At 42.6% G+C, this 25,000-nt stretch overlaps 1 protein-coding gene and 1 long non-coding RNA gene across 2 annotated transcripts; one reads left to right on the top strand and one right to left on the bottom strand.

Moving 5' to 3' along the window:
* Nucleotides 1-584: 584 nt before the first annotated feature.
* LOC116692298 (IQ motif and SEC7 domain-containing protein 1) lies at nt 585-11,042 on the bottom strand. The gene is made up of 12 exons (XM_032520473.1): nt 10,800-11,042; nt 9,189-10,468; nt 8,679-8,840; nt 8,261-8,383; nt 7,654-7,820; nt 7,359-7,498; nt 6,199-6,228; nt 5,011-5,136; nt 4,786-4,885; nt 4,425-4,586; nt 3,883-4,059; nt 585-852 (listed from the first exon to the last, which is right to left on the bottom strand). Exons 1-12 carry the CDS (start codon nt 11,031-11,033, stop codon nt 839-841), a joined length of 2,715 nt encoding a protein of 904 aa, XP_032376364.1. The 5' UTR covers nt 11,034-11,042; the 3' UTR covers nt 585-838.
* Nucleotides 1,973-15,633, top strand: LOC116692299 (uncharacterized). Its single transcript, XR_004332678.1, has 3 exons — nt 1,973-1,982; nt 2,044-2,053; nt 15,516-15,633. It is a non-coding gene; the product is annotated as an uncharacterized LOC116692299 (long non-coding RNA).
* Nucleotides 15,634-25,000: the final 9,367 nt, after the last annotated feature.

A 25,000-nucleotide genomic window follows, 5' to 3' on the forward strand; every position in this document is an offset into this window, starting at 1 on the left:
ATTATGTGAAGGTAAGACAGGCTATTGAAGGGATGAAGCAGTGTGGAGCGGCTTGGTGAGAGAACACCCTGACGGGGCCATGCCCATGATCAGGCAAACTAGTAGAAGGCCCCTGTTGGAAGAATTAAGTCCGATTTCCATCCTGCATATCAGTTGGACCAGGAGGTGGAAAAGGTGGCCGCGTGTGATTGGGTTCCATCACAGCAGCAGTAAAACACAGTGGACAGGCCATAGAGTTATGCTCTCAGTCCCTTTGGTGTAAGCAGTTGTCCCTCTTTCATTAAGTTCCCTGCTCTTCCTTTCTTCTTGGTGTTAGGAACATCACACTACGGTGCTGATGCCACTGTGTTTAGGTTTGGGTCCGCCAGGTGCCGAACCTGCTTGCTGACTGTGGTGGTGGGGAGCATGCTGGGAGTGTGAGGCGTGTTGGGAATGCTGGCTGTAATGGCTGTGCTGTGAATGGAGGTGTTGGTGTGCATGTGCGGCGTAGCCCGGGTGCTGGTGGTACTGTGTGTGGGGAGGGGGGTGGTAGTGGTGGTGGTGGTGATAAGGCGGCGGGTTCTGTGGGACTTGGCAGTACTGGGAATGGTGGCCGTGGAGTTGCACCGTATTTGCTACCTGTGCTGTGTGGTGCAGGTTGGTCGGGTGGGGCTTGTGGGAAATGAGAGTGGGTTGACCAGGTTGAGGGAAAGGGGAGTGGCTCTGGGATGACGGTTTGCCTCGCTTGCTGCCAAAGAGCGACCCAAGGATGGAAGTCGATGCTGAGTTAGGGACGGAGGGTTGCCCGCGGGGTGCGCTCTCACGTGGCGTGGTGGCTCTCCGGCGTGTGTGTGGACTGCTAATGATGGACCCCTGCAGGCAGGAAAAAAGGTAACAGCATGTCCGTCAGACACCCGGCACAACAGCTACTGAACAAGAGCTACAAGGCACCAGCAGGATGAATTCACATGTTTCTTATTTCTGATAAACAAGTAGCAAAATGTCAAAGGGCATGCAAATGAGAAACTAAAAATGTTTTCATGGTAGGCAGCAGCAACACTAGGAATATTCAGCTTCAAGATGAATGGAGCCAATTTTAAAAGGAGCTCTGCTGTAAAGGAGCTAACTGGCTTGAAACAGTAAATCTGTAACAAGAGTAATTACATTAATACCATTGGGAGCATAAATCATGACATCAACCAGGGGAGAAAAGACAACATTTCATCTTCATTGCAGTCAGTATGCCAAACCCTCAAAGAGTCACACATGCAACTTGTTACAATAGTTTCCACATGCAGAGGATGTGACAGGCAAACTCAGCATCCACACATTAGCATTCAACTAGAAGTCAGAAGGCAGGAGAAACTAAGCTCTTGTGTGCAGACTTCACAACCTGGACACTTTTCCTCCCGTTTCCAACCCTGCTCATTATCCAGGTAGGAATTCTCCTAAAAAAAAAAGAAGCTTTTCTTTTGGCACATGCTTTATCTAAGACTGGAGAAAGACCAAACAACGTCTTTGAAAGAAGAATGAAATTTTCAGGTTTCCAGACTCCAACCCAATACTTGAACACATGGACACATGACATGAAGGAAAGATGAATGAATGAAATCCACCTCTTTATAAGTCCGTGTGAAGCCCATCAGTAGACCTCTAAAGTAGGCTACATTCCTCCCTAAACCTTAACCAAGCATTTGAGTGAAAGTGGGGGTATTAGGGAAAAACAAAGACCCAAAGAGGAAGAGGGGTTTCCTAGTGTCTCACAGAGCTACCACCCTGCCACTGAAAAGAAGAACCAAATGAAAACTGCTTGGATGTGATTGAATGAAAGACAGAGACAAGCGACAAGGGGAGGGATCAGAGGAAGGGTTAGTAGAGTCATGCTTGTTTGAAGATAAAAGTGTATATTGGCCATATAACCAAAACAGGAGATCTCTGGTTTCCAAAAAGTGACAGGATCAGAGGCAGGCAACCCATTCATGCACACTAACTGAGGCAAGCAGGTTATAAGGCATCCCAGGAAGAAAAATAAATGATCCAAACAAATGGACTGAGTCTATGAAGCAAAGAAGGTGTAAGGCTAAAAATAAATGGTGTGTTTTCACAGTGCACATCATCACATAGAGAGTAGCTTGGATACCAGCTGCTTCCAACTTACTTCCATATTGCTGTCTAGTGATCCTGCACTGCTGCGACGCCCCCGCTTGCCTGCCCGAGACATGCAATACCACAGATTAGATATCGACAGCACTCCTGGATCGACTACAGACGTTTAGGCCGCCCACCAGTCCCGAAGGGGGCAGTGCAGTGAATTGTGACTGTGAGTAAGTTCCAAATATGGGCGGGAAGGGGAGAGCGCGTTCAGGTCTGGGAGAGTGGTGGGTGACAGGTGGTACAGTGGCTAACTGTATAGTGAAGTCACATCTTCACGCAGGCTGAAAACTAAAGCTGCATTTTTAATTTCAGTGATTTAAGTTTTAAAACGCACTTCGAACTGCTTAAAAAAATGTAATTCATTTCTATAAATCTCAACAAATAGGGACCCCCCCCATGGGCATTGAGTCTGATATACCAAGGAAATGTCCAGAGTGAAATTTTAACAAAAAATTGCAGGCTATTTCGAAAAACCTTTAAACAGGTTTAATGCCCTGAACCAAATTCTCCCCCATTTTTGAGTTGATAAAACATGAAAACTTGTTTGATAATGTTGTCCCAAGATGTAGATTTTTAAAAGGGTCAAGGTTGCCGAAAAGCCAGTCTCAGTGACAGTCACGAAGGAGGAAACACATCAAAAGCAATACAGTGGTTGTTGCACATGGGATGTACAGGCATATACAGGTCTGAGAGCAAACAGAGCACTTTTGCTGTTGTTAGGCACACTCAGCCAATGATACATGACCAATAATCACACATAAACAGGAAAATACCTGATGTGTATGGAAATAACACCGTAAATACACATGAAATGGGAGTATGGAAGGAAAGGAAAAAGAAAACACTTAACAAAAATGACCCCACTAACATGCCACATCCTGTATCGAAAAACACAGGAGACAGGAGGCGGAGGGACTTCTTCACTGACTGACCTATTATTTTCCATTGAGGTAGTGATCATTAGAACAAAGCATATCGTATTCCCAACTGTAAGGCAGACCCCTGACTGGATTTCATTTTGTTATCAAGATAATCACCCGATAACTTCACATAGCTGTTATCTGTAATGAATGAAATGTACTCTTGCTTCAGAGACAGAGCGGCTGTGCTAAACATTGATATTCATGGATGCAGAGTGACTTTTAACAGCAGACTGAGACTAAATCTTGATCTTGTTGCTGCTTAAGAATGGTACACGACAGCACTGATTTGTTTAGTTCACAAATATACATGAGAGGAAATGGCAAGTGGTGTTTGAATAAAACACAACATAAGATTATCATGGAATGTCTTTGAATAAAACAAACTTAGGAGTGCAAAAGTGAAAAAAGGTGACAATTATAAAACATGGAAATGTTCAGAAATAACTACATGATTAGAGGTGGCAACTGCCTGCCAATTTCTATAACTGAGAAGAAAATAATCCAGAAAAACTGTGTTCCTAAACTATGAACCTCTTCTCAAATGCATCTGTATTCAGTCTTTGAATTGTAAACACCTTTCCGCTCTATAAAACAAAAGTATGCTGAAGTTAAACATCGAAGGACACACCGTGTAGAGCAAACTATCCAATCATGAGTGAGTTAAATAGTGGATTTAAAGGGGAAAACTCTAAAATCAATGTATGGTGCTGTGAAACAACATTTTGCTATTTGTATCCCCTTGATGTCATCACAAAGAGTCAGATGACAGAAGGAGAGTACTTTTCCGTTAAAGCAGCTGGCAAAAACAAAGACCTTTTGGCTGTACCTGCTTCAGAGAGGTCTCGCAGGGAGCTGCTGAGGGCGCTTCTCTTCAGGCCCTCGCCCATGGTGTAGGTGTCATCCAGACTTGCGCGGTTCATGTTCCCGTTGCCAGCTTCCTTCTTCAGACCGGAGCTCTGCGACATGCTGGGCCTCACCACCCCCTTCTGCTTCTCCAGCTCAGCTGTGGAAAGGCGCCAAGGAAAGACTGAGGTAAGTGACAGTGGTTTCGCATCTCACTCTGGCCAGGGAATGACTTTATAAAATGTCTTCTGTAATGTATTCAGCCACCTTTCGCTGTCTGAAACTCACAAACGTCCACTATTGATGTACATCATTTCCCGCATCCTGTTCTTGTATGTCATGATGGAATTGATCTTTGAATGTCCAGAAAAAAAACCTCTGCTCTCCTTTCTGTTAGCCATCCTGTGATCTCTGTAAACATTCTCCCTTGTAAAGTGCTGCTGTTGAGTAATGAGGACCATGCCCTGTTTCTACTTTACACAGCCTGAGGTAGACAGAGTAAGGGGGGGGGGGAAGGCAACTCACACTCTATTCTGTATTTCTCCATTTCCTGGACCTCGGCAATGGACTCTCGTAGGTCGTCTGTGAACTTCTTACGGTCCTGGGGGTTGGGTGCGTTAAAGTTGATGAGGACTTTGATGTCCGCACCTGGAATCACTGATGTAAGTCTGATTCCATTTGGGTAATCTGGGGCAACAAAACCAAGTTAAAACACATTGGGCAAATCTGTCTGAAGTTTGGAGAGTATAAACAATGTCACAGCCCATTGGCTTGAACTCCCTTTTCTGCTGGATGTGTTACTGTGCTGAATCAAACCCTGTGGTGTAAACACTGTAAGCTAACACTCCACAGGGATAAAGACAAAATAAAAGGAAATGCCACTTACACTGATTTTCAAACAGAATGACTTGCATTCCATACAGAGAAAAGGACTGTCTGAAGCTGTACGTCACCGAGTTCTTCTTTTTCTGGAAAATCTTAGTCACCTGAAATCATGCAAAGAGAATATTTAAGGGTTTGTCTAACGAAAGAGAGTAGAGGAGAGGAAAAAGGAGAAGAGATGAGAAAAGAAGAGAGGAGACGAAAGAAGAGGACAGGAAAGGGCTTTTACCACTAGCAGGTCATTGAACAGGAAGATCTCCCGCTGATGCAGGCCCAGCTTCTGGAGCTTGTTGGGATCTGGCACTTCAAACAGACGGCAGTAACACACCAGCCGGCGATGGGGCAGCGACAGCACCTACGACGCAGAAAAAAAAAAGAGCACAGATACCAACACTTCAGAGGTCATTATGGCCTCAGTCCAAAAGATAATAAGGAACAGAAGTCCCCTCTTCCTTTGAGCAGAACTTCAAGGTGTAGCCAAAGGATGACTAATATACTCTTCCTATGAAGAGCATTCTTCACAGCATTCACAGTGATGTATGGGGAGACATGGTGTGATTTGGGGTTTAGTGCCGCCACATCTACAGTCCTGTTTCCGTAAATAATCGCAAATGCAAGTCCACAGCTCAAGATAGTCCCAAAAGCCCTATTTACTCCTGAAAGACTACAGTGCACAATTGTTTCAAGAAATTATTTAGGCTTCCTTTAAAACGAAAGCATATATTATGAAGGAAAAGAATGTGCTTTGTCATAAACCTGGCTCTGGGCCATTAAAAAACTTGGAAGGGACACAAAATATCAATAAATTAAAAAGGTCTATTACCAAAAAGAATATAAGCTTGAACTAAATACAGGTATGAGGTGTGAAAACTACTACCATCAGCTATGTTTGAGGTAGGGAAGTCAGAGAATACTGCGACACAGACAGATGTAACCTGTTAAACTGTTACCCAGTGGAATGATACTGTATAATAAGCACTATTGTATTACAAAAACATTTAGTAATACTAGTGCTAAATCAGCGCACAGCTCCTTCCATAAAAATAATAATGACTAACAATCTCCATACAAATATACAGTATATTCTTTGACTGAGAGCCATGAGCACGGTGGCATGCAGCCAGCAGTGGTGTAACCCTGCTGAGCACAGAATCTAAACAATACAGCTCAATGCCACCCAAGAATTTATGTCTGTCGATTCTTCTGTCTCTAGGGTGCAGAAATGACAGATGAGATGCTTCAGGGGGGAAAGCTTTCTGCCTATTTAGATAATCTGGCTCTAAAACTACCTGTCTGATGTGCGTTGTGCAATGTCCAGGGACTGAGACAGGGAGCCGTGCACACACACACACACAGTGAAATAATGATTGAAAAATGATCAAAAAGAGTGTGGTTTATGGATATTTAGCCTACTTACACATCCCAGGCCGTGGTGGAGTGATCCAATCTAAAAACAGAGAACAACGAAGATGTTATATGCAGCTGCTATGTTAGGATTGTTAAAACTATTGTGTCTGATAACATGACAATGTAACCTCTCCTGCTTATTAATGGATATAAGGATTTGCCCTTGCAGAATGTGCACCTATAGCCTATTAAAGTGGCCATGCAGACGCATACACCTCTGTATACAGGGTGGCGATCTTTCTCTGCTGCCGGAAGTTTGTAATGATGTTGGAATGAAAACAGATCCTCCCCTAGAAGCCCACTCTGAGCAGCACTAAGGGGACCTGATTATTTGGTGTGGTTGGTAAGTCCAAGTGTTTTACTGAGTCTCCTCCTGAGCTTTTAATTTTGCAGCTAAATGGTGACAAGGGATCATTTTTTAATATATGCAATTATTAGTGGCAGAGCAGAAGAGATTCTATCCCATTGGACACCAACTAAAACAAAGTCCTCCAAGTCTATCCCCAGTGCTGCATAGGTTAATGACGCTTTTAACCTTCACAGATGAACGAGACATCATTGCCTCCATAGTAATGCAGAATTGGTGCTCTCCATGCTCCTGAGATGCTGGAGCACAGTCCAAACTAAATATGATAATAGCTCTGGTTCAGTAATCATACACAGAAATAAACTGACTAATGATTAATGAATCAACGGATTATAGTAATTTCTGCCGCCAAATTAACTTGCTGGTTTTAAGCACTTGTCCCTCTGAAACTAAGGAAGAACTATAATGTGCTACGCTGGCAGAAAGTGCCCATTTTTCATCAGACTGCAGCACTTGGTGACATCTCTCAAGGGCTTCGGGTGTGTTAAATTCACCAGCGTGAAGGTCTAAGCCCAGGCATTTGTCCCCTTTCACACAACAAAACCCAAAGGTAAACCAGATTTATTTCTAAATCTCTTTGTTCCCTCTATGACTTAAACTCTGTAAAGTTTGGAGTGAGTAAATAAAATCAGAAAAACAGCATTTAATTTATGGAAAGTCCTTCAAGGCAGATTAAGCTCTATGAGTACTTAATTAAGAATGGTATAAACAATGTTGCATTTGTATAGGTCAAATATGTCATGCCTTAAAAATTAAATTATATTTTAGTGGACTTAGTCAAGTAGGTAATAAACAGAACTTACTGGTTTCTTTCCCACAATGAGCTTCTCAACTTTCTGCACCTGCGAGACGTGGTCTTCGTTGGTCTTGAGCTCTCTCTTACGGATCCTCTCATAGATGCCTACCAGAGTCTCCCTAGGGATATCTTCCCCATCATCAACACCTGGCACACACATTAGGAGAGTGAGGAGAGAAAATAATACTAAACTAGTCTATTTCCTAGAACATTTGTGTAGCACATTTGAAAATAGCAGTGAATACATTTTGGTCACAAATAGAGTATCCCTGCATAATCATATCCGTCATTGGTTATATTACCTCTTAAATTCTTTATAAAGTCCTCCATCTTCATCTTCCTCTCGGGCTTGACGTTGGGGCTGTACATGTCAGTGTTGAGGAGGATGATGGCGAATGCCAGGATGAAGATTGTGTCAGGGTTCCTGAACTGCCGCACCACTGTAGGGTTACAGATGCAGTAGCGCTGGCTAAAGATATGAGACAGGAGAACAATAAAACCCATCTCAATTTACAGCCAAACTCAGACTACATAACACATAGACAGTCATGGTCATAGAGATGAAATATTTGCAATACTGACAGAAGAAAACAGAAGTAGTGCTTTAGCAGGTTCTCTTTATGGATCAACAGATATCTCAACAATCCAGCTGTACGAAAACCTAGCAACAATGACTTGCGTTCAGTATTAAGATCCCAACACAGTAGTACATGCTGTTTCTTAAGTGACACAGGCATATTGTACTGTATGGATGGCTATGTGTGAACACAGCATCAGTGTTTCTTCTCCTGTCCCAATCATTCACCGTGATAATCGGTGACTCGGCATGTCTTGTTTCCTCTGTTTTCTCTGTGCAAATATTGGTTTGTCTCTGCTGTGTTTAAATGCTGTGTCATTGTGTGATCTAACCTGAAAGCTTCGATGAGCCGCTCTACCTTCTGGGCTTCACCCTGAACACGGATATGATTCTGAAATTTCCTGAGAGCCTCGTCCAGCTCCATACTCTGGAAGTCCATTTCATCTACCACGCAGCTGGTACATAAGAGGACAGATGGCAGAAAGAATGAAACACAAACATGGCATACAGCAGTTTTCAGATCATTATCAATTATTTTATATCTTAAGTTGCCTTTGATTCTATCATATATCTCAGTGTTATAAAATAAAACATTTGTGGTCACATTTGTGGCTTGAGTAATTCTTATCACCTGTAGGATTGTTATAAAATGGGTTTTAGGGAGCCTGATTCATGCTTTTTTTTTAAATAAATAAATAACTTGAGTTTTTTTTTTTTTTTATAAACAATGGAGGGGGGAATCGTACTTACTCCAAGACATCTCTGTTGAACTGTTTTTGTCGATTGCCGAGAAATTCTCCAATCATCTGCCGGCTCAGCCCCTTCCTCTGCAGCAGGAAGTGAGCCACACCAACCGGTGTGTCAGGGATGAATCCCCTCTCAGTCAGGTACTGGATACCCTTTTCCGGCTTCCTGATAAATCCAATATTTAGATACAGGTAAATAAAAAAAAAACTGGAGAGAAAAATCTCCTCCTGTTTAATCGATTAATTCAAAATTCTGAGAAAATACATAAAAGACAACTTTTTGAGGTGTCTTCTACAATTTGTATTAAAGTATTCTTAAGGCATGTGTATTCTCTAACTGACTATAAATGCCCCTTTCGGTTACATCAGTCTATATTATAAAGAATTACAAAGTAATGTTGTCACACTGTAGTCATATACAACAGACAAGTTAAATATTTATTTAATGCAAATATTTTTCTTAATCACTGCAAACAACGGTCAAGCGCCTGCTCCACCTGAGCCGAGTACCTACTTGTTGAAGAGATTCAGGCCGATCCGGTAGTGTCTCTTGCGAATAACATCATTACTGAAGATGGGCGAGTCCCAGCTGTTGCGAGTCTCTTTGTGGTAAGTCTGCTTGCTGAGCGTCTGCTCTCGAAGGCTGTCTCTCGACGAGGACTCGGAGCTGCAGTTGATGGTGTCGTTAGAGTTGGATGTGCTGTTGATGCTGTCGTTGTCCCCGTCCGAGAAGTCCGATTCGGACTTGCTCTGTCTGTTGGCTGAGCCGTTGATGGCTAAGTGGCTTTCCAGCTGCCGCTGGCGGTGGCGCAGAGGTGGCTCATCGTCGCGGGAGGAAGCTCGGGGCGGGGGTCCGTGGGAAATGTGTTTAGGGCTCGCCTGGGATGACGTTACAATGTGGCTGTGCGGTTCATACACAGGCGGCCGTTTGACAGAGCCCCGGTCAGACCGGTCACTGAGCTCTGCAGAGCTGTCACTAGGAGGTTCTATGGTCAACAAAGGAAGATGGTCCATTCTAAGTCGCTGCTCTTGGCACTCTAGAGAAGGAGTGCTGCGGCAGCTCGTGTCTGTGTCACGACCCTCATCTTTGGGGTCAATAGGCCAGTAGTCCTGGGACGAGTTGACTGACCGCAACCGCAAGTCTGATTCTGTGCTGGAGGGCTGGTCCCCTGATCTCGACAGAGCAATAGAGGGGGACATGTCCTCCTCATCGATGAACAGAGTGACATCGCTATAGGATGCCAATGTTTCGTCGTGCATTCGTCCAGCTGCCCTGCGGTGGGACTTCACTTGATAGGGCACTTCCCTTTCCACCTTGGAGCAGCCCATGGTCTCTGGGTCAGGACCCTCATCGCCCTGAAGGCTGCGACAGTTCAGTGCATCATCTATCGACTCAGCCAGAGATTTCACCTGCCTGGAAAAGGCGTCCTCCAGCTCCGTGATGGCATCTGTCAGGTCGCCTTGTGGGGCTTGGTGAGGTGCCATGTTGGACTGTTGGTGGACCTCTATATCTCCACATTCAGACTTCACCATGGACAGCGGGGTGCCATCCTCTGTCATGGACACCTGTCTCCCTTCAAAGTAGGAGCTGTGCACTTTCTCGGGGCCCTCAAACGAGAGCTGCATCCTCATGTTGGAGAGAACAATGCGTCTGGACATACGGTTCTCAGACATAGAGCTTCTGAGACGTTCAAAGTTCTTGTTCATCTGATACTGCCGGAAGGCTGTCTGGATGGTGCGGGCCGCATGCCGAGTTATGAATCGTCCACCATATTTACGTTCCAGCATTTCCACCTAGAGAAAGAGAGTAAATAAACTGTGAAACTGTGCTACCCATGGACTATATCATTTAAGTTTTCTTAGATATAGAAACGTCATCCTTCTGGATGTCACTGATAATCTGCTTCTTCCAGTTGTCAGTGGCTCTGTGACAAAATGTAATAACAACTTTTCCTGCTTTATTTGTACCATGAATGTTCTCACACAGCTGGGTTACTGATAAGTTACCCACACACAATTCGTAATTGTTCAAAAAGAAATTGCACTTTTAATCTTGTGATACAAGAATGTAAGAAACTTGGACCAACGCCAAAGCAAACCATTCAGCAAGGCTACTTTGGAATACCTGTTTGTCCTGGAGGTCAAAAGGAGTCATACTTCCGAGAGGAGGGGCCCCCGTGATGGCCCTCCTCAGCCTGCTTGCGGGGGGGTAGCGATTGCTGGAGTTGGGGCGGGGGGTCTTTGGGGCCCCGGCTGGACCCCGTGGGTAAAGGGGGTGAAAATCGTCAGGGCTGAGGGCTGGCCCTGGTCCGGGCCCTGGCCATGGGCGGCTCCACCATCCCGGGAAAGGGCCACCCATTGGCCTTTTCTCCCCTTCCACATGGAATGAAGAGCAAAGGGATGTTTAGATATTTTATCTTCTTGCTACTATGATTAGACAATGGCTGCTTAGTCGTTTTTACTGAAGTTTATCAGGTTAAGGGGGCTTTTTCCGGATCCATCTTTCTCCCATGTCAGGCAAAAAATGTTAAATTAGGGAAATATAGCCTAAGCTGCTTTAATAAAACAGTAAAATGAGTACCATAGTCTCTTTTGTCAAATATGCAAACAAGTATAGTAGTATAGAAGTGAACTGCAGTGTGTGTACATGTCTGGGTTGTGCTGATTTTACATCTTACACAGATATACAATAAAACCCACATTTCATTTATAAGCTGCCTAATACTAATATACTGGTATATGACAGTCAATGTGCTATATTCAAAAAACCCTAAGATGCCACGCAAACACTCCAAATACTAAACACATTGAGTCATCAGTTGTCCTTGAGGGATTACTTCTTACACAAATAACGTTAAAAAACAAGGTTACTCACTCACTCTTACATTCTGCTGTATTACAAGAGGACTGCTTATTACGAAAAGAGCGTCTATTTTCAATAAATTGCCAACTCTTCCTCCATATCTTGTCCACCATTCTTTCAGTCAAGTGAAGTCCAGAGTACAAAGGGTTGTCCAGGAAACTAAAGTTTATGCCACCTTATGGACCAATCAGCGACCAACTGGAGTTACATCATGTTTGCCGGAGTGACGACACACTGTTCCAAAACATGTTACAAAGTCCAGTTTAGAGTAGAATGACAGAGCAAAAACTTCAATGGTCCCTTAGAAATAGCTGAGATGTGGGTGTTTGTGGTGCCCACCTGCTCAATAAAGAATATATTACACTAAATCTTGCCCTTCGTGGTACAGTGCTCTCACTGTCAACCAAATGTGTTTGAACTGTGGCTTGACACACCCATACAGTGTACACAATCCACTTCCTTCATTAGACAGCCTGAAATCAACATTCTGCAACAACAGCTTGCAAGCAAACAGCAACCAATGCTGAGTGAAAAAAGTGGAATTGAATATGGTTGAAAGTTCAAGCAGCAGATGTATTTGTAAATTCCTTTTGAGACCACAAGAGTAAGGTTTTACTCAAAAGTGAATTCATATGAACTGGTTTGCAAGTCTACTACCACAGCATGCCAATAAAAAGTTCACAAAAGATAGTCAGTCAAGGTTCACTATAGCCTATGAATGCTTAAAGCCTGACAGAAATTTCAGGCTCGGGCATGTTGCCTACCTCAGTCTGCTAGAATGCATACTTCTGCATACTATTTTGGAAATTTGAATCTAATTTACAACCAACACATTTTCCCTTCTTGTCTGCTGATTCTTTATCTAACAGAGAAAGTGCAATGTAATATAAAGTAAATATAAACCCAACGCCTACTATTACTGCTTACACCTCAGACAATTGAACAAATTTGCTTCCCTGCAAGGGCTTCAGACACTTCCGTTTTCTAGACCAACAGAAATGCTCTTGGAAATAACCTTTTTAAAAAAAGGCACTTCTGCTTTTAAAACCAAACATTTGAGAGTGAAATATTAAAACACATTGCCATGCTGGCTGCCAAACTACCACCAATTATTGTAGGCAGCATCTAGAAATTTGGTAATTTGATCCAAAATTGTGTTAGAAAAAAATATCACATCCTTAAGTAGCACAAGTGTACACGTCCACTGAATGCTGCAGCACATCACATTAAGTGACTTCCTTCCCTTTTGACCCATTCAGGGTCAGACACAGGAGAACTTCAGGCCCGGGGTACACATGATGGTACACATTACAGGGCCAATAGAGAACGCCTTTATGCTGCCGGACCAACATAAAACCTTGGACAGCACAGTGAAAATCATACTTTACTGCATAAATCCCCATTGGGACGAATCTTTCCAACCATCTGTCGTGGCACACTGTGACGCCGTCATCCGTGGAGTTAGAAGACACACCTTGCGTGCTGTCACAGCACCAGAGTACAGCTGGTTGTAATTTGAAGTTTCATTATTTCTTCATTTTAAAATTGATAACTGACCTGGATAAAGTGATGATGAAAGAAAGCTTTTGGGTACAGCAGTATATTCAGATTAATATAAGGAAAGCCTATGTGACTTGTGAGGACTGACCACATAAAAAATAATTATATTCAGCTCCAAGGGCAAATTTATGGAAACAAGAGAGTAATTCAAATTTGTAATTGCATATTAAATTTTTTTTCAAGAAACTTCAGGCAAAAATATGATAATATAGTCAATCAATATTCATGTAACAAATGTCTCAACAGCTACTGACCTGATTGCCATGAAATTTGGTACATATAATCCTGCTCCCCTCAGGATGAACTGTAATAACTTTCTTTGGTGATCCCCAGACCCTATATTTGACACCATCATCAGGTCAATCTGTCCAATATGTGATTTAAAGATACCTGCAAAACTAAGACATTCCTATAAGCCTAACCTGTACTTTTTGTTAAGTGCTATATGCAAACGATAGCATGCTAAACTAAGATGGTAAGCATTATATTGGCTTAGCATTAGCATGTTCGCATTGTCATTGTGAGAATGTTTGCATGCTGTGTTAGCCTTTGTTTCACTATATTGTTTTCCTGCTTTGCTATTTTGTTGGGAGTAATTGCCTTTCAATTGTTCTGCCTAGTTATGTAATTATTTGCGAATCAAAATAAACTTAAATTCATGTAACGGGACAACAAATCTGTGGAACTGTGAATTGAGTACACATTAAATAACTGAACAGTTTTCATCTAGGGTTGGCTGTCTCACTCAGTCACCTCCAAAAACACAAAATACTATATAGCTGTAGTACTGGCTTTGACTCTACCCAATGGACCCGGAGCCAGCATCTTTTCTTCCATTTTGTTCTTTCTGCTTCACTTTCCACCGATCAAGCATCAAGACTCCAGAGGAAAGGAAAGAGTGCGCAAATAAGTGCTACAGTACTTTTTTTGCTCTGAGGTCATTGAATACTCCACAGAGTGAGGTCAGTTGTTCATGATGGCGGGAAAAGGGGGAAGGAAAAGAGAACAGCATTTTAAGAACTGATATTTTAAGCTGTGATGGATGTTGAAGGAAAAAAAAAGAGCGAGTGAACTACAGCAGAGCAGGAAGTTGCATGACGTTATTCCAGAGATACACATGGTTCAGACAGAACTCTGAAAAGCCTGTTTATCGTTTATATGACACTAACACTATGGCACTTTGCACAGTTATATCATATAATTTTTTTTGAGTTATTTTTTGTATGTTTACTGTCTGAGTTTGTTTTGCACTGTGTCTAAGACAATGTGCTGTCATAACAGACAAAGTTTTCTGAATCTGAATATTAACATATTGTATCCATACTGTACGAGGACTGTAGAACCAGTGTTGAAAGATGAAGGATGAGCCAATGACGTTTCTCTCCGGATCACTTCATGATAGTGACTGTACCGTCCTTGAAATATAATCTCACAACATGCGCAACAGTGTCTGTCGCTCAGTCTGGCTCGTTATCCACCAGAAGCCTCTGTTAGTTCTGATGTAGGCATGGATAAGCATGTCAGCTCAGCTGGCAGTGATTTCCAGCCAGGGGATCCAGGGATTTGGGGGGGGGTGAATTGAAGGGGGGGGGGGGGTTAACCATCTTTTTTTCTCTCCTCCTTTCCTCTCAACACATCCTGAACAAACAGGCCCAGGCCCCTGCCCAGGCCTCAACCCGTACCATCAGTTGGACTTGAGGGAGAAACATTCCTCCGTCCCGGAAAAGAGGAGTCACATCTACAGGAGTTCTGGGAATAGAAGAAGGCTAATGAAGTGCAGGCTGAAACTACGGAGGAAGAGAGAGCTACAGTGTGGAACTAACTCCCAAACCAAGTCACAGAGAAGACGGAGAAGTCTACAAACTGCTTTGTGCTTCCATGTTTTTCTAATCAACTTCTAATTAGTTTTTTTTATTTAAGATGGTCTTAAAGTATTAAATTATTATTAATTATTATTATCAGTATTAAAAGTGTAACTGATTGAAAGGAGCACTATGCTAAATATTCATAGAAAATCTTTCCACATGCAATGCGTTCACAGGCACAAAACAAATCTGAATCCTCCTCACCCACCAGTTTAGACTTGCCTTTGACTGTCTTTTTTATTTATTTCTACTTCATAGTGTTTTTACTGTCCTTGAATTGCAATACCAACATCGTTGAGAAGAAAGTCTGATCTGCCTGCTGAGGCTTATTTTGGTTCGTGAAGTACGAACGGCAGATGGTGTGGGAAATCTGATTCCTTCACAAGATAAAATATGCATAACAACACAAACGCAATAGCCTGACAAGCCAGACCCACATCAAGATGTTGGGTCTGGGAACTCACCATTGGCAGGGCTCAATCAGAGGGGCGGGATAAACGGCTGTCTTTCAAATATCCTCTGCACGCAATAGGCTAGTGCTACAACCAACCAGAGCAACGCTAGTTGATAGATTCAACTTTTGCCGTATCCGGTCGGCTAAACTCCGAACACATCTTCCTTTTTTAAGAATGACATCAGTGCTTAACTCCAAGTCTTCCAGAGTTGCAACCAAAGCTGAATTGAAAGACCGTTATTCGCCAGCATCAGCCATCTTCTTTGTTTTCAAGTTACAGGGATTCTGCCATCCTTATGTTAAGCCCGCCCACTGACTCCCTACACAATGTGATTGGCCTGAACAGAATTTGGTTTTTCCAGCTTGCAAGTCAACGGAAAGTTGCTAGACTGACTGTATCTGCAATTTACATTTGCTGGCGCTAAGGTGTCTAAATTTCTAGCCTACAAACGCAACACATATGAATGAATTGTAAGATGTCCAGGTTTAAGGGATAAGTCTTTATGCGTGTATGTTAACATACAGTGAACTGACCTTTAAAATCAAATTAAACATAACTTCTCCCCCCACATGCACTGGTCACATGTGCACTGGACACAACAAAAGCAGATGCTTTCTCTCTATTCATAGCAACTCAGAGAGCTCATAAATACAGATGCATGCACCAGACCTCACAACACAGATGTGAGGAAATCAATTTAGCAGGTAAAAAGGTTAGGGGTCCACACAGTAACATGTTAATGAAGTCCAGCATTAAAAAGTAAACCTCGCAGTAAACACTCAGGTATATTTCAGCACCAATAACCACACTAATGGCTGATTCTGTAATGGCTATGACTAGACAGTGAGGAGCAGGTTAGGGGTTTACTGTTTGACACCGCTGCAAACTGGAGAGCTGCACTGGCCAGCAGACTGACAGTATCACTCTTGAGAGTTTGCAGCAGACGGAATATAGTTGCCTGGAGCCTTATACAGCTTGTGGCTGATAACTACTGTAAGTTGTAAACTTTAGTTTGAAAGCTTTAACCTGGGTGTCTCTACCAATCAACGGTCATCTGCCGTCCAATCTGGCCAGAAACCGACTTTGTCTTGGATGTACTGGATGAAACAGTCTTGGATGTACTTGAATGTACCCGCATGTACACTTGAGTGCTTAATGGCTTCAAACTGCATGTACAAATGACCCTTCTTCTTACTATTATACTTATGAATAGCATGTGCAAGCGCGAAGGTATTAAAGGTATTCCTTGAGTACTCAAATCACAACGTATTGAAGATAATAAGCAGACGTAACATTATGATGACTAAGTGAAAGACACCAGATTTTTACTACATAAAGCCTGCTGATTATTGAGAAGTAAGAGTTTTCAAGATGACTTGAAATAAAAAAAGCTTCATCAACACTCACAGATGCAGCAAATTAAAACATACACCACTGCAAGTGTGATGAGTGGTTTGCGGTTTTGTTGATGCCATCAACGTACTTGTTAATTTAAGCAATCAGAAATCAATACCATTCCCCTGTTTACTGCCGGGCCTCATTCTGTCTGAATCAAAGGCGTCCCTGCTCCTCCCTCCTGTCAAGACTCACACAACAGCAACAACTACAGAGCCACTGTCATTATCTTTCAGTAATGAATAATTTAACAATCACTACACTCAGCACCTGCCCCTGAAGAACCAGCTATGAAAAAGCCCACAGTCGCGGGCAGCAAGCGGGAAGGCCACGACATAGCACAGGAATGCTCTTCAGCCAAGCGGGGGGGATTCTGTACAGTAAGACTGAACACAACACAATAGCATATGGTGACTCAGAGAGGGGACATGCTTTGTTTTCCACTGAGAGAATTTTGAAATGGCAGATCCCGCTTTCATGATCATTCATGATCTTCACATTATCATATTACTCCTGTGATCTTCGAGGGTGGATTATGTGAAAGCACAAAAGAAGCAGGTTAAGTCATCATGTGATCTGAGCTCTTTAACACACACACACACACACACACACACACCACACACACACACACACACACACACAACACACCCCCACCACACACAACCACACACACACACACACACACACACACACACACACCACCCACACACACACCACACACACACACACACACACACACCTGGTGTAACCTCAGCCAATGACAAAAAAATTACAAGGTAAAACAAATTTACAGTCTCCAATTATTCTTACCAGCCATTCAGCTCCAGTTCCAGCAGCGACTGGGTTTTCTCTGAATTACACTGCAAACACCACATGCTGGCCAGCACTCACAAGACGATGTAATCCAAACATTAACAGTCCCCCTCACCAGTCCGTATTACTGCCTAAACGCTTTCTCTAACAGACAAACACATTTCAAAACTGCCGTCTGCTATTGCTTGTAGCTGTCTTCTTCTTGCAGACGTTCCCATTTCTTTGCAGTGTGAAAGCAGCTCCCTATGGAGGGTAGGACTACATGTTTAGTGCTAAGTGGCAGTCTGTAATCTCTGACAGACAAATGGAGATCTTTCTTTTACTCTTTCTTTCTCTCTGTCCTTCGTGTGCCGGGCTGGTAGGAGTATAAGGGGGGCGGAGGCTGGGAGACAGGGGAGTGTGGGTTTTTTGCCAGGCCCTGAGCAGTATGGAAGGGGGCGGGTGCAAGGATGGGGGTGTGTGTGAGCGTGGTTGCTCTGTAGCTGGGTAGAAGGAGAGAGAAGGGGATGAGATACCTCCTGCACAACACTAATCAAGAAAGAAGGGGATACACAAATGACCGTGGAACATGGGACGTGGAATAGAAAAGAATCCCCTTTTTTACAGGTCCAGACAGCAAGGGGGGTTGGGGGGAATGATAGATAAAGAAAGGTGTTAAAAGCACAAAGTGTTTGAAGGGGGGGAGGAGTGACAGCTTGGTCCAGGTGCATGAGTATGGTAGATAAGTTCTAATGGGATTGAATGGAGAAACAGTTAAAAGGACAAAATATGAGGTGACGGTGGCATAAAGACAGAAGATAGTGTCAGAGGAAACGTGTTGGGAGTGCTTGAATGTCAGAGGTACCTTTTGGTAGCCTTTTTTGGACAAAGCAAAAAGGACTTAGTGGGTAGAGATGGCCAATATAAGAGAGCGACTATTTTTAGAGCCTTTCAGGGTTGAGAAGTGACTGTTATGATGTGCACTAAGAAAAGAATCACAGAGGATTCTGTCTTTGTGCTGCAGAAAATCACTGTCAAGCAGAAGTTTTCCACCATTAGCCCTTCTACTTTCATCCTCCTTTACATCAGCATTGTTTACTTGTATGGATATGTGATTCTGCTAAAATGCCACCTATATTGCACCATAGTTGCAAAGCTCGCCTAGACTTCCGTCCAGTTTCAAACTTGCAGCAGACCCCAAACTGATGGTGCCTCGTCTCTGTGTTGTTGAGACAGGCCAGTGACTAACCCACCCCTCTGAGAGCAGGGGGTTGGGGTAAACAGCCCCCAAGTCAAAGGTATTTTTCTACCTAATGCAACAACAGGCACAGGAAAGAGGAGAAATGGCTCCCACATGGAGCCAGTTTACAGGGAACACACACACACACACACACACACACACCCACACACACAAAACCACCACCACACACACACACACCACACACACACACCACACACACACACACCACACACACCACACACACACAACACCACACACCCACACACACACACACACACACACACACACACACACACCACGGGGGATGTCTTCTAATTACAGGTCTTCAACCCTAAAATGATCACCTTTCCTAGTCTGTTTTCATCTTAGACTTCAAACGAAAGATGCAGAATGAGAGACTAAAAGTATAAAGTATGCATATCTTAACATGTGTTATGGATCCCAGCTGGGATTTGTGCACAGACTTACTTGCAATGTGTGACTCAGGCAGAATGATTAGGTGTAGAAAGTCAGACAGACAGTAACTGGCCAACTAATCTATTTCAATTTGAGACCTTGGCCCTGGACTCTGTTGACTACAGCTGCTAATGCCTTGTGGAGCTGCAGATACTTGACTCAACTTACACATCTCACCTATCACGCAATCTCATCACTCTTACTGAAAACAATTCATTCGTGAGTGACAGCAAACAAAACAAACACTTTTTTTTTTTTATTTCATTTTGTTATCACCCAAGAGGCACAGATGGAGGCAGACATTTATATTTTGAAATGTGTGGATGATATTAGATTTTAGCCCCGGTGCAGGCTTTGTTGTGCTGGCAGACCACAGGGAGCAGCTAACAAGACGTTATTTGTTTGGTAATGACATATGAAGTAATATCATGGTCTCATTTTGCAGTCAGGCCTGAGATGCTACCAAGCCCCAAGCCTGTCGTGATCGTTTCAGCATGAGGCTCAAGGGCAGCATCAGTTTAAGCTTTGAGGAGAGCTCTGCTGAAATTATCTAATTAGATGAATACCGGGTAAAGCTGTGAAAGTTAGCAAAAACTCAGGACACTTGGTAAGCCTGTGCAATTCTCTCTGTCTGGCTGCCTCTGCGTCTCCCTCACTCTCCTCTAGTGTTACGGTCCAGTCTAGTCGTCCTGTCTGGTGAAGGCCCACTCCATCTCCTGGCTGCACAGCCCTGCTCCAGCATGATGTCATTGAGAATTCCAAGCAGAGGCCCACTCTCTGCTCATAAAACGCCATTTCTTCAACTCAGTACATATGGGCTTTCTGCATTTTAGCTCCTACTCTATCACCCCCCACCCCCACCCCTTGCAGTTCCACAGCCCTTCCTTCTTTTCCCTTCATGTTTTAGTGTGAGGAAAGTTGGATACATTACATTTGGAAAAAGGCCAAAGAGGCATCCACAGGTCAGCTACACACAAACACCTATATCAGGTGCATTCCCACAGCAATAGTAGAGACTGAGAAAAGACAGCAATGGAAATGTTACCAAAGGAAATGACAGGGGAAAGTTTCCTGGAAACTTAGTCACAAGACGCTATGGGCTGTCTACATGACATCATCACCGTTTCTTATTATCTTCTTTTGCTGGATGCTGAGCGACTTTTAGACCTGGGCTAAGAAACGGAAAATAAAATGAAAACTCAACCCTTGCCTGGTCTGGAAACAATTAGAACAGGCTGATGTCATAGTTTGATACAACAGCATACTAAATGAGATGCAGTGGCCCGGCATAGCTTTTGTGAACACAGAGGACTTTGTATAGGAGGGAAAAAAGAAAAACTATTTTCCTATGAATTCTCGGGAACAAAGAATTTGTGTGCATAAGAAGGATCTGGCAGCAGATGTATAAATAGAGCTGAAATTAGAGTAATTAAAGGATATGCTGCCTCTGCTCATCACATCCTGGCGGCAAAGCTGGAGCAGATGTGTTGCCCGTGGGATCCTGTGGGAATGATCAAAGATCATCAGTGGCAAGTGATGCCTGAGAGGCTTTTCTCGTTATTCTACATCACTTTGTCATTTCAATCTGGACAGAAACAATCTGCTTGTCCAGACACATGGAAACTGAAGGCTGAACTGCACTTCTGAGATTAGTTTTGGGCCATCAAAACATTATTTAGGAATAGTAGTAAACAGGCTTTTTTGCTTCTTGTCGACAATTAAATGAGAAGATTGACATCACTCTCATGACTCTAAATATGCGCCTATAGCCAGGAGTTGGTTAGCTCAGGTTAGTATAAAAACTAGACAGCTGACCAATGTTTGTTAAACATGTGACTTCTTATTGCTCAAAAGTATCAGTTTTATATCTGTATCATAACCCAGGCAACGTATTTGCACTAGTATTAAAATATTCCAGACAATACCCAGCCCTACCAACAGCCAGTTTTAAATGGCACTTGGGTAGCTTTGCTTTTGCTTGTTCCGTCAGTGTTTGCGTGGGTTTCCTCTGGTTTCTTCTTACATTCCATATGCAAGTCAGGTGGGGTGGAGACTCTAATTTGCCCAAAGACTTGTCCTGGACATTTCTCTGCCATCCTCAAAATGACTGAGTGGGCAGAGAAAATGCATGAATAAAATGACACCCTTGTGTTGAGAACCTAGCAAACCTTTACTTAACAACGCAACCACATGTCTGTTCACTCCTTTTTGTTTAAGAAAAAAAGTTTTATGAAACCATGGCAAATATAAGACTCTAAAGCTGTACTTCCCCAGATTGCATGTGTGTGCTATCTCTCCCTCTCTATAAAAGGCAGAAATAGGTTTTGTATTGTTTACTGTTACCATTATTAGAAGTAGGCCCTGTTTGTCCATTTACAATATTTCCCTTCAGTTCACTCCATTACCAGATACCATATTTCTCTGAAGTTCTTCAGTGTAGCCCCACCCCAGCATAGAAACAAAACAGCACTATTCTCCCCTGCTAAAAATAGACCCATGTGAGGTGACACACTCTGGTAAACACTCTGCAAGGGAGACTAGCAATGCTCTGAAGAGCAAGAGGAAGAATACACATTAACAACAGAGAATGGCCACTTAATGTCCTGCTGATTTCATCTCAGCATCTGTTCCTTGGTGGCAAATCATTGTGCGAAGCTTTTCAATGACATTGTAAAATGTTGAGGTCCGATGGAATAGTGTGAGACTTAGCCTGGTGTCTCCAGTGGTTGGTGTTCAGAGCAGCTCTGACTGTAAATGTGACAAAAGCCACAGCGAGTAAAAATACCCAAGTTGGTCATGATGGATACAGCAGCGAGATACCGCAGCCAAGACCAACAAAACAGGCCTGACATGATGAGACTCACTTCCCAGTGGGCTCTCAGAGTGACAGTGCCACCCACTGGTTAGAAATGATACTACATGTCCCCTTAAAGATGTATATACCAGGCCTTGGGGCCGACATGTGGCAGTGATGTCATTCAGGACTTCTGGGGTCACATGTTTTTCATATTTACAAGTCGGGAGGGTGGCTGGGTTATTCAAAGGCACCAGGATGTAAAAAGACCAGCTTTTTCTGGTTGGGAGATTGGCTGCCAATGGCGGGGACATGTAGGGGGGGGGGGGTTGGTGCAATAATCTATTTGGGGCAGCAACAGACTCACACCTGTCTCAAGTCACAGAGAGAAAGTCCTGTGGTTGACATTCACTACATTCACTAGATGACCACCCGCATGCCTTCTTCATTACCAATTGTAAAGATTACCTTAAAAAAGATTTGTATTTATATATACCATACATTTTGTATTCAAGACATTACCTTTTCTGTTCTTTTAATGCAATATTGTAAAAACGTGTACGTAATTGGACAACTTGTGCACTCTTGCAATTAACTATGTTTTTTAAATCACTGAACATATCAAGTAAATGGGCATATTTTAAAATACAAAACTACTACTACTGCCAAAAAAATAAAAATAAATAATCAGACCTCTCCATCAATTCAAGCCCCATAACCATAAAGTATCTGCCTCCCTGCCTAATGGCACCATGGTGGCCAATCAATCATCGCACAGGCTCCCATTTTGTATAACATCAACCCACCACTTTTAAAATCACATCTCTTTGCTGCCCTGATTCCAGAACTGATTTCCAGGAACGATTTATCAGCATAAACCTAGAGAACAAAACAAAATATCCATCCCTTGATAAAAACCAGACATGTTTCTAAAGTAATTATCCGTGTGTGTGTGTGTGTGTTTGTTTGTGTGTCTGGCATTGCAATCAATTTAAAGCTGTGAGCTACACGTAAATTACACTATTGAACTGGGTAAATTGACTGGAGGGCTTACAACGATGATAATAATTGCCGTTTCAATCAGATTCCATTCATTTTCAACTGCATCAGTGATCAGATAAATAGCTAATGATGTTGAAGATGCGTTGCTTAATCATTCAAATCAGTCACAAGATTATTTTGGCAGTAAAGTGTGAAATAGTGTATTGGTTTTAAGCTGGTTGTAGTATAAACATGTTTCTAATAGGCAAACAGACATGTTAATTGCTCGGAAAGTTTTGGACTGATACGGTCTTAAATTAGGGATTCAGCATACATGTTAATACAATAGAACCACATCCTACTACATAATATTCCAGCACAAATGAGAGGTTAATGTTGAAGAGAAACAGATAAAGGGAGGAAATAGATCCACACCTCTACACTTCTACATAATACTAAAACTGTGATAGCTTACATTCCACCACCATTCACCTCTCCACACACACAGCTGTGCCTTTGTAGCATCCAAAGCCCACGGCAGAATCACTAGGGCTATTGAGCGCCGAGGAGCACCTCACGGCTCGGCCGTCTACACTGGCACTGGCCATTGTTTGGGTTGGCATTGCATATAAAGGCAGCTATTCTCATGTTCCATAACACCATTCCAGTCTTTGATTCAGGAAAACACAGTAACTAAACAACAGGGGCTGTACTGTAGTGAAAGCTTTGACATCAATATTTCAGACTTGGGGAAAATATATATATATATATATATTATATATATATATATATATATATATATATATATATATATATATATATATATATATATAAATATTTGTTGCTTTCTTGTTAGTTCATCATTCTGAGTCACTTTCGGTTTCTGCTCCACTGGCAAGTGAAAGTACAAAACGTATTTCGTTTTAATGGCCCTCATTAGTCTGAGTGATAGAAACATTCAGGAAACATAGTGTTATTTTAGGAGAAAAACTGGAGGACTGGATACAGATGTGACTAAGTGAAGGCAGCTATATGGAGGATCATGATCTGTGGTGCAAATACGGTTAAGTCACCTGAAACTACAATATTCACATCATAAATGTCAACACGGAAACATGTCATGCTACAGAGGAGCCCTTACTGTAAAGGTATACCTTATTTCAAGATAAGATCTATTGTAGTCCCGCAGGAGGGTCTGGCTAGTCCACACAACATTCCGGGATGGGAGAAAAACATGCTCTGTTTTTTTCGGATTTCTTTCAACCAATCACAAACGTCTTGGGTGGTGCTAAGCGCCGGACTGAGCAACGACGCATCTGCACAACAGCCTCGGGAGGGAACTTGTTTTGGTGGAACATGTGTACATTTAAAGGTTGTTTTAGTGGTGCAACAAAAAACTCAGACTGGACAGATATTCTAGCGAGCGGTCTAGATTTACCCTGCAGAAATCGGAGGAGCAGTTAACCAAAGTCATCATAAATCCACCACAGTCTAGTATTCCAAAACAAAGAAAGTGGAAGGTGACAGACATCCGTAAGAAAAGACACAAATCCGGTAGAATTTCCGGTGGCAGCATTGCAATCCCAGACGTAGAACGTTGTGGACATAGACAAGGCATTTCATCAACTTTTATAGGGCAGTAATAATAAAAGAAATCCGACTACATCAGTTGAACTATAAAAATCTCTTATAGCACTCACAAGCAAATCTAAATGGATTTGCTGCTGCATGTTCACCAAGTAAGAACTTTCTTCCTTATGCTCGTGTTGACTTCCCGTCAAAATTGAAAATTAACACTTTTGTTGACGCTTTTTATCTTTGTTTTTAACTTTTTCTTAAACTTTTGTCCCTTTTTCACTTTGTAACACTAACTAATTAACTTTAGCAGTTATTAGTTTATTTTAGGAATTTATGGCCAATAAACC

This window comes from Etheostoma spectabile, chromosome 7, assembly GCF_008692095.1.
Source record: "Etheostoma spectabile isolate EspeVRDwgs_2016 chromosome 7, UIUC_Espe_1.0, whole genome shotgun sequence".
NCBI lineage: Eukaryota > Metazoa > Chordata > Actinopteri > Perciformes > Percidae > Etheostoma > Etheostoma spectabile.

Coding starts and splice junctions, on each gene's coding strand:
- LOC116692298 (XM_032520473.1), bottom strand. CDS start 11,033: ATGGGTGGCCCTTTCCCGGGATGGTGGAGCCGCCCATGGCCAGGGCCC. Junction 7,821..8,260: donor CGGCTCATCGAAGCTTTCAG/GTTAGATCACAC, acceptor TCATATCTTTAG/CCAGCGCTACTGCATCTGTA. Junction 4,886..5,010: donor TGTTCAATGACCTGCTAGTG/GTAAAAGCCCTT, acceptor GCATGATTTCAG/GTGACTAAGATTTTCCAGAA.